Source organism: Hyla sarda, chromosome 5 (assembly GCF_029499605.1).
Source record: "Hyla sarda isolate aHylSar1 chromosome 5, aHylSar1.hap1, whole genome shotgun sequence".
Lineage (NCBI taxonomy): Eukaryota > Metazoa > Chordata > Amphibia > Anura > Hylidae > Hyla > Hyla sarda.
The window spans coordinates 138,263,603-138,278,073 of record NC_079193.1 but is presented as its reverse complement, the minus strand read 5'-3'; the positions used below and the strand labels follow the sequence as shown (position 1 = coordinate 138,278,073).

At 46.1% G+C, this 14,471-nt stretch overlaps 1 protein-coding gene across 7 annotated transcripts in view; it reads right to left on the bottom strand.

Annotated features, from left to right (window-relative positions):
* The window catches only part of TRANK1 (tetratricopeptide repeat and ankyrin repeat containing 1), a 300,522-nt gene that overhangs the window by 153,461 nt on the left and 132,590 nt on the right, over positions 1-14,471 (bottom strand). For 6 of the 7 annotated variants that reach the window (XM_056520371.1, XM_056520378.1, XM_056520376.1 and 3 more), the window contains one exon: positions 1,034-1,285. In XM_056520371.1, coding sequence (XP_056376346.1) covers positions 1,034-1,285 — 252 coding nt within the window. The remainder of the gene's footprint in view (positions 1-1,033; positions 1,286-14,471) is intronic. The other variant, XM_056520377.1, reaches the window with a different exon arrangement.

Here is a 14,471-nt window from a genome sequence, read left to right as displayed (position 1 = left end):
AACGTATATAAGTATATTAATGGCCCATACTAAAAATATGGAGAAAAACTGTTCCAGGTTAAACCCCCCCAAAGGACGAGGGGGCACTCCCTCCGTCTGGAGAAGAAAAGGTTTAGTCTAAAGGGCGACACGCCTTCTTTACCGTGAGGACTGTGAATTTATGGAACGGTCTACCTCAGGAACTGGTCACAGCAGGAACAATTAACAGCTTTAAAACAGGGTTAGATACATTCCTGGAACAAAATAACATTAATGCTTCTGCAGAATTATAAAACTACATCCCTTTCCCTTATCCCCTTACACCCTTCCCTTCAATTCCCTGGTTGGACTTGATGGACGTATTATGTCTTTTTTCAACCATACTAACTATGTAACTATATGAGGATAAGAGCATCAATGTTGCTTTTCCTCCACTACAAGGTTTAAAGAGTACTTGTTACAAAATAAAACTTTTAATATAGTGTTCCTTGTGTAATTAGCAGACACTAGCTTTCACTTGCTTTTAAAATTATCAACATAAATATTTTTAAAATGTAACATAAAAAACAGCCAAGTTTCGTCTCCTCCCGACCTGGCAGGAGTCTGAACTCAGGAAGTGCTTCTCTGCACGGAGCTTGATTGTCAGCTGCACATAAAGTGAAAGCTCCACAGATTCTCACAGAAAGCTGCACAGACTGACAGCTGAAGGAGAACCTGTCTGATAGAAACACAGACTGAAACTGACAGCTGAAGAAGAGCCTCACTGATAGCAACTGATAGCTTGACGTCTTCTAGGCTTCAGTGATGTCATGCCTGCTGGGACACGCCCACTTTCTCCTGCTGAGAAATTGCACTATGCGAGCAAGAAGAATGGTATGATACAAAGCTTTTTAAAGCTCCAAAACTGTTTATAAGGGCAGGAGGGGTGTAGTTAGGGAACATAGCCTAAGGTAGTTGAGAACAGTTGATTTGGTGACAGGTACTTTTTAAGAAGGACAAAGAGGCAACGCTGGGTACTCTGCTACTATAAATATAAAAATAGATAGAAATTTACCTCTTTGTCCTAAGAATAACTTGATCAGCGGCAAACGAAACATCATTTTTGGATCGAGATTGTTTATTACTTGGAAAATGTTAATATTAGGAAGAGAACATCGTTGAATCAAACCTTCTTGTTCAGATTCCCCATTAGCATCTCTAGTCAGCAAAAGTAAAATTTCTTGCCACCTTTGTTCCTGTGTTAACTGTGTGATGAGGCGTTCAGCAACAGAGTCTGGAATGTCACATCTTATGTTAGATGGGAGCTCTATAAAAAAGAAGAGAAAATCAAGGAGTATTGAAAACAATTTCAAGTAAATTAGCCAACAGCTAATTGATCATAGTGTGCACAGGGCGCTCCTGGTAAGCTTAAGCACACCCCTATGTGCTGGCTACAGAATTTGCCACAACTGTCATTAAAGTTGTGCTTGCATTCCTAGGGTAGAGCCATACGCTGCAGATTTTCTGCAGCAGAAAATGTAAAAGAAGTCTTTGAAACTAATTGGGAATATTATTCTGGAATCATTTAGATTATGCATAAACTAAGGCAATTGGTTTCTTGCTCATGTTCTTAAAAAAAAAAAAAAAAAAAAAAGAAAAGTACTAAATCTGTACATTTACAAAATGAATGCTGATGTTATTCCTATGTTTATTAGTACAGGCTGTTTGTATGGTATGTTATAGGTATTGGATTCCACATTTACAGGAAAAGTAGGTACATATGAAGAGGAACAAATGAACACTGTTCTCCAGCAGAAAAGGAACAAAGCAATCAAACTATAAACGGAATACAATTGCAACATAAACATCTTTAGAGGTTAAAGGGGTTATCCAGGAAAAAACTTTTTTATATATCAACTCGCTCCAGAAAGTTAAACAGATTTGTAAATTGCTTCTATTAAAAAATCTTAATCTTTTCAGTACTTATGAGCTTCTGAAGTTAAGGTTGTTCTTTTCGGTCTAAGTGCTCTCTGATGACACGTGTCTCGGGAACCGCCCAGTTTAGAAGAGGTTTGCGTTGGGGATTTGCTTCTAAACTGGGCGGTTCCCGAGACAAGTGTCATCAGAGAGCACTTAGACAGAAAAGAACAACCTTAATTTCAGAAGCTCATAAGTACTGAAAGGATTAATATTTTTTAATAGAAGTAATTTACAAATCTATAGAAAAAAGTTGCCCGGACCTTCTAAGTGAGTAAATGATGGTAATGAACCTTCTAAGTGAGTAAATGATGGTAATGAGAAATATTAAATGAATGATTGTCTGGATCGTGCTTCAATGATAATAGTATAAACAGTTTAATAAGATAGGATAAATAGACTGTAGTTAGTTACTTCTCACAGGGCCCATGTGAGAAGAACATATACAATAAAAACAACCTTTAGGTAATAATGTACATGAAAAATATAAAATGACAATAATACCAAAAATTAAGATAATGTTATGGCATGACTACTGAGGAAAGGGTTACATTAAATAACCCTGAAACGCGTCTAGTCCACTTGGGCATGATCACTGGCATATCTATTTTATATATTGTGCATATCCACCAAGGCTGGTTCATCGCTTTTAAACCACTAAGACCATCAGGACATCCAGTCCGACATCAGTCCGGTCCACCATCGCCAACTACCTCCAGTGCAACGAACTCGGCTCCAGCAGCAGCTGACGTCACACGCCGACAACACGAGGTGAGCTCCTCGTATCCAGTGTATGGCCCTGATTACATCTAACCAGCGGTGAGGACTTTCCAGCTCTAGCGCCTGCCAGCGCCAACGTCCTCCCGGCGATCTGCAATCACCGGCGCCTGCCAGCGCCAATCGCCTCCGCTCTTACCAGGACCTTACTGGACTTTACCAACACCATCTGGGACGTTGCACAGAGGGCGCAGTGTACTGGCACCATCTACACACTGTGAAAGCAGCGCTTTCTGCCCAGGCTGCTGCCTAAAGGACCGGTAACATTCATTTGAAAACTGTCATAAATTGTTGAACATATTGTGCAGTGGGTGCCTAGATATTAGCGGTTAAATACCAGCTGCACTCACTATATGCCAGTGATATTATCATGCCATAACATTATCTTAATTTTTGGTATTATTGTCATTTTATATTTTTCATGTACATTATTACCTAAAGGTTGTTTTTATTGTATATGTTCTTCTCACATGGGCCCTGTGAGAAGTAACTAACTACAGTCTATTTATCCTATCTTATTAAACTGTTTATACTATTATCATTGAAGCACGATCCAGACAATCATTCATTTAATATTTCTCATTTAATATCCATACCATCATTTACTCACTTAGAAGGTCCGGGCAACTTTTTTCTATTGGCTTGTCTTTTTGTGCAATTAGGGTATAGTTGCATGCCCCAGTTTGACCTCAGTGTGTATTGTGATTGTGAGCTGCACATACACCCCCTTTTTTCTTTTTAATTTACAAATCTGTTTAACTTTTTGGAGCCACTTAATATATAAAAAAAAAGTTTTTTCCTGGATAACCCCTTTAATCCTCAATCATGGTCACAAGAGCTAAATTACCAGAGAATATGGATGAGACCTGTAACTCCTCCCTTGGAAACCACTGGGACGTGTATGCATATAGGGGAACATTTACTAAGCCGTGCAAGCTGCATATTTGTTCAAAAGCAAAAACATTTGTGCAAAAATGTGCAACTTTTAAACAAACATGTCACCTGTTGTGACATCTTGCGCTCCAGCCCCACATCCCCACCGTGAGCGCACCTGTCCCCTCTCCTTCTCTGGCCGGCGGGGCTGGGATGCCAGCCCCTCACTCACCTCTGTCCCCTGCTGTTCCCTCACAGCTCCGGCGCACGTGTCCCCGCCTCCTGGGGCACGCAACGGAGCTCTCAGATTTAAAGGGCCAGTGCGCCCATAATTATGTGTACACCTGCACATTCATTATAAGTTTCTGCACCTCCCCCCACTCTCTGCTGGATCTTTGTTTGCCTTAGAGAAAGCATTCTTTAGTGTCCCTTGGTGTGTACCAGACCTTGCATTCTGTGACCTGACCGTGTTCCTAGCCGCCTGCCTATTGACCTTCTGCTTCCCTACTAACTACGCTCCTGTGCCGCCTGCCCTGACCTCTTGCCTGCCTGACTACGTCCTCTCTATTCCTTCTGTGCCACGCTTCACCCTCCTCACATGCGACTTTAAGCCTGATGTGTGACAGCACCTCCTTGAGACTAAATTACATTTTCCAAAGGGTGTACTTTTTTTTATACGCTGTGCTAAAATTATGAAATAAGATTTTACATTGTAAAAGCAAAATCATCCTGTTTAGTAAATTTTTTACAAATACATTGTCCAGATGTTGTCACGATGCCGGCTGGCAGGTAGTGGATCCTCTGTGCCAGAGAGGGATTGGCGTGGACCGTGCTAGAGGATCGGTTCTAAGTCACTACTGGTTTTCACCAGAGCCCGCCGCAAAGCGGGATGGTCTTGCTGCGGCGGTAGTGACCAGGTCGTATCCCCTAGCAACGGCTCAACCTCTCTGGCTGCTGAAGATAGGCGCGGTACAAGGGAGTAGACAGAAGCAAGGTCGGACGTAGCAGAAGGTCGGGGCAGGCAGCAAGGATCGTAGTCAGGGGCAACGGCAGGAGGTCTGGAACACAGGCTAGGAACACACAAGGAAACGCTTTCACTGGCACGATGGCAACAAGATCCGGCGAGGGAGTGAAGGGGAAGTGAGGTGATATAGGGAAGTGCACAGGTGTAAACACTAATTGGAACCACTGCGCCAATCAGCGGCGCAGTGGCCCTTTAAATCGCAAAGACCCGGCGCGCGCGCGCCCTAGGGAGCGGGGCCGCGCGCGCCGGGACAGAACTGACGGAGAGCGAGTCAGGTACGGGAGCCGGGGTGCGCATCGCGAGCGGGCGCTACCCGCATCGCGAATCGCATCCCGGCCAGAGGCGGTATCGCAGCGCCCCGGGTCCGTGGAACCGACCGGAGCGCTGCAGTGAGAGGAGTGTAGCGAGCGCTCCGGGGAGGAGCGGGGACCCGGAGCGCTCGGCGTAACAGTACCCCCCCCCTTGGGTCTCCCCCTCTTCTTGGAGCCTGAGAACCTGAGGACCAGACTTTTGTCCAGGATATTGTCCTCAGGTTCCCAGGACCTCTCTTCTGGACCACAACCCTCCCAATCCACTAAAAAGAAGGTTTTCCCTCTGACCTTTTTAGATGCTAAGATTTCTTTGACGGAGAAGATGTCCGAGGAGCCGGAGACAGGAGTGGGGGGAACAGATTTGGGAGAGAAACGGTTAATGATAAGTGGTTTAAGAAGAGAAACATGAAAGGCATTAGGAATACGAAGAGAAGGAGGAAGAAGAAGTTTGTAAGAGACAGGATTAATCTGGCGCAAAATCTTGAAAGGACCAAGATAGCGTGGTCCCAACTTATAGCTAGGGACACGGAAGCGGACATATTTAGCGGAGAGCCATACCTTGTCTCCAGGGGAAAAAATGGGAGGAGCTCTTCTTTTCTTATCCGCGAATCTCTTCATGCGTGAAGAAGCCTGTAAGAGAGATTTTTGGGTCTCTCTCCATATGAAGGAAAGATCACGAGAAATTTCATCCACAGCGGGCAGACCAGAGGGCAAGGGGGTAGGGAGGGGGGGAAGAGGGTGACGGCCGTACACCACGAAAAACGGGGATTTGGAGGAAGATTCAGAGATTCTGAAATTATACGAGAATTCGGCCCAAGGTAGAAGATCTGCCCAGTCATCCTGGCGGGAGGAAACAAAATGTCGTAAATAGTCACCCAAGATCTGGTTAATTCTTTCTACTTGTCCATTGGATTGAGGATGGTATGCAGAAGAAAAATTTAATTTAATCTTGAGTTGTTTACAGAGAGCCCTCCAGAATTTAGACACAAATTGGACGCCTCTATCCGAGACGATCTGCGTAGGCAACCCGTGAAGACGAAAAATGTGTACAAAAAATTGTTTAGCCAACTGAGGCGCTGAAGGAAGACCAGGAAGAGGGATGAAATGTGCCATTTTGGAGAATCGATCAACGACCACCCAAATAACAGTGTTGCCATGGGATGGGGGTAAGTCAGTAATAAAATCCATACCAATCAGAGACCAAGGTTGTTCGGGGACAGGCAGAGGAAGAAGAAAACCAGCGGGCTTCTGGCGAGGAGTCTTATCCCGGGCACAGATAGTACAGGCTCGCACAAAGTCCACCACATCAGTCTCTAGAGTCGGCCACCAATAGAAGCGAGAGATGAGTTGCACAGATTTCTTGATGCCCGCGTGACCTGCGAGATGGGAGGAGTGACCCCATTTGAGGATTCCGAGGCGTTGGCGTGGAGAAACAAAGGTCTTTCCTGGAGGAGTTTGCCTGATGGAGGCTGGAGAAGTGGAAATCAGGCAGTCAGGAGGAATGATGTGTTGAGGAGAGAGTTCAATTTCAGAAACATCTGAGGAACGAGAGAGAGCATCGGCCCTAATGTTCTTATCAGCAGGCCGAAAGTGAATTTCAAAATTAAATCGGGCAAAGAACAGAGACCACCTGGCCTGACGAGGATTCAGCCGTTGGGCAGACTGGAGGTAGGAGAGGTTCTTGTGATCGGTGTAAATAATAACTGGAAATCTTGATCCCTCCAGCAGATGCCTCCATTCCTCAAGTGCTAATTTAATGGCTAGAAGCTCTCGATCCCCGATGGAGTAGTTCCTCTCCGCCGGAGAGAAGGTCCTAGAAAAAAAACCACAAGTAACAGCATGCCCGGAAGAGTTTTTTTGTAGAAGGACAGCTCCAGCTCCCACTGAGGAGGCATCAACCTCCAATAGGAAGGGTTTAGATGGGTCAGGTCTGGAGAGCACGGGAGCCGAAGAAAAGGCAGACTTGAGTCGTTTAAAGGCGTCTTCCGCTAGAGGAGGCCAAGACTTGGGATCGGCATTTTTTTTGGTTAAAGCCACAATAGGAGCCACAATGGTAGAAAAATGTGGAATAAATTGCCTGTAATAATTGGCGAACCCCAAAAAACGTTGGATGGCACGGAGTCCGGAGGGGCGTGGCCAATCTAAGACGGCTGAGAGTTTATCTGGGTCCATTTGTAGTCCCTGGCCAGAGACCAAGTATCCTAAAAAAGGAAGAGATTGGCATTCAAACAGACATTTCTCAATTTTAGCATAGAGTTGATTGTCACGAAGTCTCTGAAGAACCATACGGACATGCTGGCGGTGTTCTTCTAGATTGGCCGAAAAAATTAGGATATCATCTAGATATACAACAACACAGGAGTATAACAGATCACGAAAAATTTCATTAACAAAGTCTTGGAAGACAGCAGGGGCGTTGCACAGGCCAAAGGGCATGACCAGATACTCAAAGTGTCCATCTCTGGTGTTAAATGCTGTTTTCCACTCATCCCCCTCTCTGATGCGGATGAGGTTATAGGCGCCTCTTAAGTCCAATTTAGTAAAGATGTGGGCACCTTGGAGGCGATCAAAGAGTTCAGAGATGAGGGGTAAGGGGTAGCGGTTCTTAACCGTGATTTTATTAAGACCGCGGTAGTCAATGCAAGGACGTAGGGAGCCATCTTTTTTGGACACAAAGAAAAATCCGGCTCCGGCAGGAGAGGAGGATTTACGGATAAAGCCCTTTTTTAGATTCTCCTGGACGTATTCAGACATGGCAAGAGTCTCTGGGGCAGAGAGAGGATAAATTCTGCCCCGGGGTGGAGTAGTGCCCGGGAGGAGGTCGATAGGACAATCATAAGGCCTGTGAGGAGGTAGAGTCTCCGCTTGTTTTTTGCAGAAAACATCCGCGAAGTCCATATAGGCCTTAGGGAGACCGGTTACTGGAGGAACCACAGAGTCACGGCAAGGGTTACTGGGAACCGGTTTTAGACAGTCCTTGGAACAAGAGGGCCCCCAACTCTTGATCTCCCCAGTGGACCAATCCAGGGTTGGGGAGTGAAGTTGAAGCCAGGGAAGTCCAAGGAGAATTTCCGAGGTGCAATTGGGGAGGACCAAAAGTTCAATCCTCTCGTGATGAGATCCGATGCTCATTCGAAGGGGCTCCGTGCGGAAACGTATGGAACAGTCCAATCTTTCATTGTTTATACAATTGATGTAAAGGGGTCTGGCGAGACTGGTCACTGGGATGTTGAACCTGTTGACGAGAGAGGCCAAAATAAAATTTCCTGCAGATCCAGAGTCCAAGAAGGCCACAGAAGAGAAGGAGAAGGCAGGGGCAGACATCCGCACAGGCACAGTAAGACGTGGAGAAGCAGAGTAGACATCAAGGACTGTCTCACTTTTGTGCGGAGTCAGCGTACGTCTTTCCAGGCGGGGAGGACGGATAGGACAATCCCTCAGGAAGTGTTCGGTACTAGCACAGTACAGGCAGAGGTTCTCCATGCGGCGTCGTGTCCTCTCTTGAGGTGTCAGGCGAGACCGGTCGACCTGCATAGCCTCCACGGCGGGAGGCACAGGAACAGATTGCAGGGAACCAGAGGAGAGAGGAGCCGAGGAGAAGAAACGCCTCGTGCGAACAGAGTCCATATCTTGGCGGAGCTCCTGACGCCTTTCGGAAAAACGCATGTCAATGCGAGTGGCAAGGTGAATAAGTTCATGAAGATTAGCAGGCATTTCTCGTGCGGCCAGAACAACTTTAATGTTGCTGGATAGGCCTTTTTTAAAGGTCGCGCAGAGGGCCTCATTGTTCCAGGATAATTCAGAAGCAAGAGTACGGAATTGTACGGCATACTCGCCAACGGAAGAATTACCCTGGACCAGGTTCAACAGGGCAGTCTCAGCAGAGGAGGCTCGGGCAGGTTCCTCAAAGACACTTCGGATTTCCGAGAAGAAGGAGTGTACGGAGGCAGTGACGGGGTCATTGCGGTCCCAGAGCGGTGTGGCCCAAGACAGGGCTTTTCCAGACAGCAGGCTGACTACGAAAGCCACCTTAGACCTTTCAGTGGGGAACTGGTCCGACATCATCTCCAAGTGTAATGAACATTGGGAAAGAAAGCCACGGCAAAACTTTGAGTCCCCATCAAATTTATCCGGCAAGGATAGTCGTAGTCCAGAAGCGGCCACTCGCTGCGGAGGAGGTGCAGGAGCTGGCGGAGGAGATGATTGCTGGAGCTGTGGTAGTAACTGTTGTAGCATAACAGTCAGTTGAGACAGCTGTTGGCCTTGTTGCGCTATCTGTTGTGACTGCTGGGCGACCACCGTGGTGAGGTCAGCGACAACTGGCAGAGGAACTTCAGCGGGATCCATGGCCGGATCTACTGTCACGATGCCGGCTGGCAGGTAGTGGATCCTCTGTGCCAGAGAGGGATTGGCGTGGACCGTGCTAGAGGATCGGTTCTAAGTCACTACTGGTTTTCACCAGAGCCCGCCGCAAAGCGGGATGGTCTTGCTGCGGCGGTAGTGACCAGGTCGTATCCCCTAGCAACGGCTCAACCTCTCTGGCTGCTGAAGATAGGCGCGGTACAAGGGAGTAGACAGAAGCAAGGTCGGACGTAGCAGAAGGTCGGGGCAGGCAGCAAGGATCGTAGTCAGGGGCAACGGCAGGAGGTCTGGAACACAGGCTAGGAACACACAAGGAAACGCTTTCACTGGCACGATGGCAACAAGATCCGGCGAGGGAGTGAAGGGGAAGTGAGGTGATATAGGGAAGTGCACAGGTGTAAACACTAATTGGAACCACTGCGCCAATCAGCGGCGCAGTGGCCCTTTAAATCGCAAAGACCCGGCGCGCGCGCGCCCTAGGGAGCGGGGCCGCGCGCGCCGGGACAGAACTGACGGAGAGCGAGTCAGGTACGGGAGCCGGGGTGCGCATCGCGAGCGGGCGCTACCCGCATCGCGAATCGCATCCCGGCCAGAGGCGGTATCGCAGCGCCCCGGGTCCGTGGAACCGACCGGAGCGCTGCAGTGAGAGGAGTGTAGCGAGCGCTCCGGGGAGGAGCGGGGACCCGGAGCGCTCGGCGTAACAGATGTGTATTGGTAGTAGTAGTGAAACTGGCTCGGTATCTAAACTGACAGGATGGGCCGGCTATTTACACATATGTGTCATTAGGTCAATACAAGCTATGTTTTATTAGGATTAGACAGTGATTAATGTGTAACTAAAAGATTTTAAGAGTAAATGGGTTCAGTAAATTGATATAAATATAATGTGAAAGGATTCCAAAGGTGAAGAAGGTGAAGTTTGTGTAAAGTGTAAAAAGATGTCAGAGGGATTTCCAAACATGAAGGATTTTTTTGTCAAAATTTTTTTTCCATTGAGAAGAACTAAAATATATAGAACAGGAAAAAAAAAAACTGAAATGTGAATGATTACTTGATGTGTCTCATTACATAATATTACCTTTAACCCAGGAAGTGGAAATCTAAAAGGAATACTTACTGCCCTTTCCTTGACCTGCGGAACTTTGAAATTACAGTACATATTCATCATTAGCCTGTAATGTATGTATATATTCAGAATTTGCTAAATCTGAATGGTTTAAAGCACTACTGTCATAAAAAAATAAATAAAAATCTGACATGTTGCTTAGATATGTCAAGATTTGTTGATAGCACTAGGTCTCACTACTGAGACCCATTGCAATTGTTAAATACAGTCATGGCCGTAAATGTTGGCACCCCAGAAATTTTTCTAGAAAATGAAGTTTTTCTCACAGAAAAGTATTGCATGTTTTGCTATACACATGTTTCTTCCCTTTGTGTGTATTGGAACTAAACCAAAAAAGGGAGGGAAGAAAAAAAGCAAATTGGACATACTGTCACACCAAACTCCGAAAATGGTCTGGACAAAATTATTGGCACCCTTTCAAAAATGTGGAAAAATAAGAGTGTTTCAAGCATGTGATGCTCCTTTAAGCTCACCTTGGGCAGGTAACAGGTGTGAGCAATATAAAAATCACACATGAAAGCAGGTAAAAATGAGAGAAGTCCACTTAGTCTTTACATTGTGTGTCTGTGTGTGCCACACTAAGCATGGACAACAAAAAGAGGAGAAGAGAACTGTCTGAGGTCTTGAGAACTAAAATTGTTAAAAAATATCAACAATATCAAGGTTACAAGTCCATCTCCAGAGATCTAGATTTGCCTTTGTCCACAGTTCACAACATTATCAAGAAGTTTGCAACTCATAGTACTGTAGCTAATCTCCCTGGGCGTGGACGGCAGAGAAAAATTGTGGAAAGGTGTCAACGTAGGACAGTCCGGATGGTGGAAAAGCAGCCCCAAACAAGTTCCAAAGATATTCAAAGCTGTCCTGCAGGCTCAGGGAGCATCAGTGTCAGCGTGAAGTATCCGTCAACATTTAAATGGGCACTGTCATGAAAACAAAAAATTGATATGTTGTAGTACTTAAGTACTACAACATATCTCTAATATAGTTTAATTTAAAAAAGTGATTTTAAAACAGTTTAAAATCACTTTTAAATTCGGCCACTAGGGGTCGCCCTCCTAGTGGCCGAATGCATTCAGCAGTGATGTCACCACAGAATTTCGACTCGTTGAAGCCTGGCAACGAGTCGAAATTCAATCACTGCTGTGCTCACTACCGCCTGTCAATCAGACAGACAGGAGCGAGCTCTTTGAAGGAAGAGGATGCGCGCAGGCTCGGGGACAAGGTAAAGTATTATGTTCACTGTATTATGTATACTGTTCACCTATACAGTATGCCTCCAGTTTCCCCACTACAACTCCCAGCATGCCCTGGTTGCGGGCTGCGCGGCTGGGAGGGGTATTTTTGGAGGAACTAAGGGGGAGGGGGAGTGAGGTTAGTTGAACGGCGTGACGGGGCCGGGGGCGGTTGCGTGCTGCGCGGCGGGGAGCGGCATGTGCTCCGGTGTTCACCTATACAGGGTGCCTCCAGTTGTTTCCCCACTACAACTCCCAGCATGCCCTGAAAGCCAATAGATGTCAGGGCAAGCTGGGAGTTGCAGTGGGGAAACAGCTGGAGGCACCCTGTAGAGGTGAACTACGAGCGGAAGTGCCGACCCCAGCAGGCATCAGTGACGTGGTGCCTGCTGGGGAAGTCTGCCTGGTAGTGAGCACGCTACCAGGCAGACAAAAAAGGATTTCTAGTATGTAAAAAAAAAATAATTAAAGGCAGGGTGGGGGTTAGGGATAGATGGGTAATAGGCAGGGACAGAAAAAAAGGGATGGTGGGAGCTACCCTTTAAATGAAATGAAACACTATGGCAGGAGACCCAGGAGGACCCCATTGCTGATACAGAGAAATAAAAAAGACTACATTTTGACAAAATTAAAGGGGTACTCCGGTGGTAAATTTTTTTTACTATATGGCATCTTCTTTGTAAGTTTAGTTATTTTGTAATATAGATGTGTTATATGTTTTGGCAGCATGTGTGTGTTTACCTACCTGTTTGTTAGGCAGGAAGTTCTGTAGTTCAGAGGATTTTCTTTTACTGTTGTCCACCAAGTTCTGAATCTTCTGACTCTCTTGTGGACAAGACGTCAGAGCTTTTTTTTTCTCTCTGTCTGCATGACAGGAATAAGCCACGCCCTTCATCTCCCCCCTCCCGGAGTTCTGCATGAAAAGCCATAGTACACAGCTCCTTATCTCTCTCCCCCCCCCCCCCCCGCCTCTGCTCCTGAGGACGCAGGTCTGCACAGGAGAACAGAACACAGAAGATAAATGTGTTATCTGAAGGGAAGGATTACAAGGTGCACGGGCGGGGATGTACAGACTGCAGGGGAAGAAATCTCTTACTGGATCTCTATATGTGAAGGGGGACTCCTGAATGACACATGCTGGGAGTTGTAGGTTGTAGTCCCTGTTATGTGTGTTTATGCTAGTGTTTCCAAACCAGTGTGCCTCCAGCTGTTGCAAAACTGCAACTCCCAGCATGCCCTGACAGACTTTGGGCATGCTGGTAGTTGTACATTTGCAACAGCTGGAGGCACACTAGTTGGGAAACACTGTTCTAGCCTATTCAGCATACACATCATGTTACACCAGTGTTTCCCAACCAGTGTGCCTCCAGCTGTTGCAAAACTACAACTCCTAGCATGCCCAAAGGCTGTCAGAGCATGCTGGGAGTTGTACTTTTGAAACACCTGGAGGCACCCTGGTTGGGAAACACTGGTGTATGCCCTATAGAGGTGTGGTGAACTACAATCCCCAGGAGACTACAGAGGCAGCATGCTGGTGTTATACCACAGACTGAAGACCCTGAATGACACATGCTGGGAGTTGTAGTTCCTTTTGTGTGTGTGTGTGTATGACAGTGCATCCCAACCAGGGCTGATTTATATTAGTGTGCTGTGTGGGATTTGTAGTTTTCAGCACAGCAAGAAAAAGGAAATAGAAGCAAAGATAGGAAAACAAAGTGGGGGATAAAAAGACAACAAAGAACGGAAATAGAGTAGGCTAAACAACAAGAATAGAAATGAAACAAAACAAAAAGGGCAAGTTAAAAACACGTTGACCACCGGAGTACCCCTTTAACTTGAGTAAGCCAAAATGCTTCTGGGAAAATGTTTTGTGGACAGATGAGGCCAAAATAGAGCTTTTTGGTAAAGCACATCATTCTACTGTTTACCGAAAACGGAATGAGGCCTACAAAGAAAAGAACACAGCACCTACAGTGAAATATGGTGGAGGTTCAATGATGTTTTGGGGTTGTGTTGATGCCTCTGGCACTGAGTGCCTTGAATGTGGGCAAGGCATCATGAAATCTGAGGATTACTAATGGATTTTGGGTTGCACTGTACAGCCTAGTGTCAGGAAGCTGGGTTTGCGTCAAAGATCTTGGGTCTTCCAGCAGGACAATGACCCTAAACATACATCAAAAAGCACCCAGAAATGGATGGCAACAAAGCACTGGACAGTTCTGAAGTGGCCAGCAATGAGTCCAGATCTAAATCCCATTGAACACCTGTGGAGAGATCTTAAAATTGCTGTTGGGAAAAGGCACCTTTCCAATAAGAGAGACCTGGTGCAGTTTGCAAAGGAAGAGCGGTCCAACATTCCCGCTGAGAGGTGTAAGAAGCTTATTGATGGTTATAGGAAGCGACTGATTTCAGTTATTTTTTCCAAAGGGTGTGCAACCAGATATTAAGTTAAGGGTGCCAATAAATTTGTCCAGCCCATTTTTGGAGTCTGGTGTGACATTATGTCCAATTGGCTTTTCTCTCCTCCCTTTTTTGGTTTAATTCCAAAACACACAAAGGGAATAAACATGTGTATAGCAAAACATGTGTTACTGCAATCCATTTCTGTGAGAAATACATCATGTTCTAGAAAAATTTCAGGGGTGCCAAAATTTTCAGCCATGATTGTATAAGCCATGGAAGCTGGCGGCATCAAGCTCAACTTTCCAGCCAGTCACCAGATACAACCTTTTCTCTGCATAGTTGTTTTTAACCCCTTAAGGACCAAGGGCGTAATGTTACGCCCTTGCGCCCTGGTACTTAAGGACCAAGGGCGTAATGTTACGCCC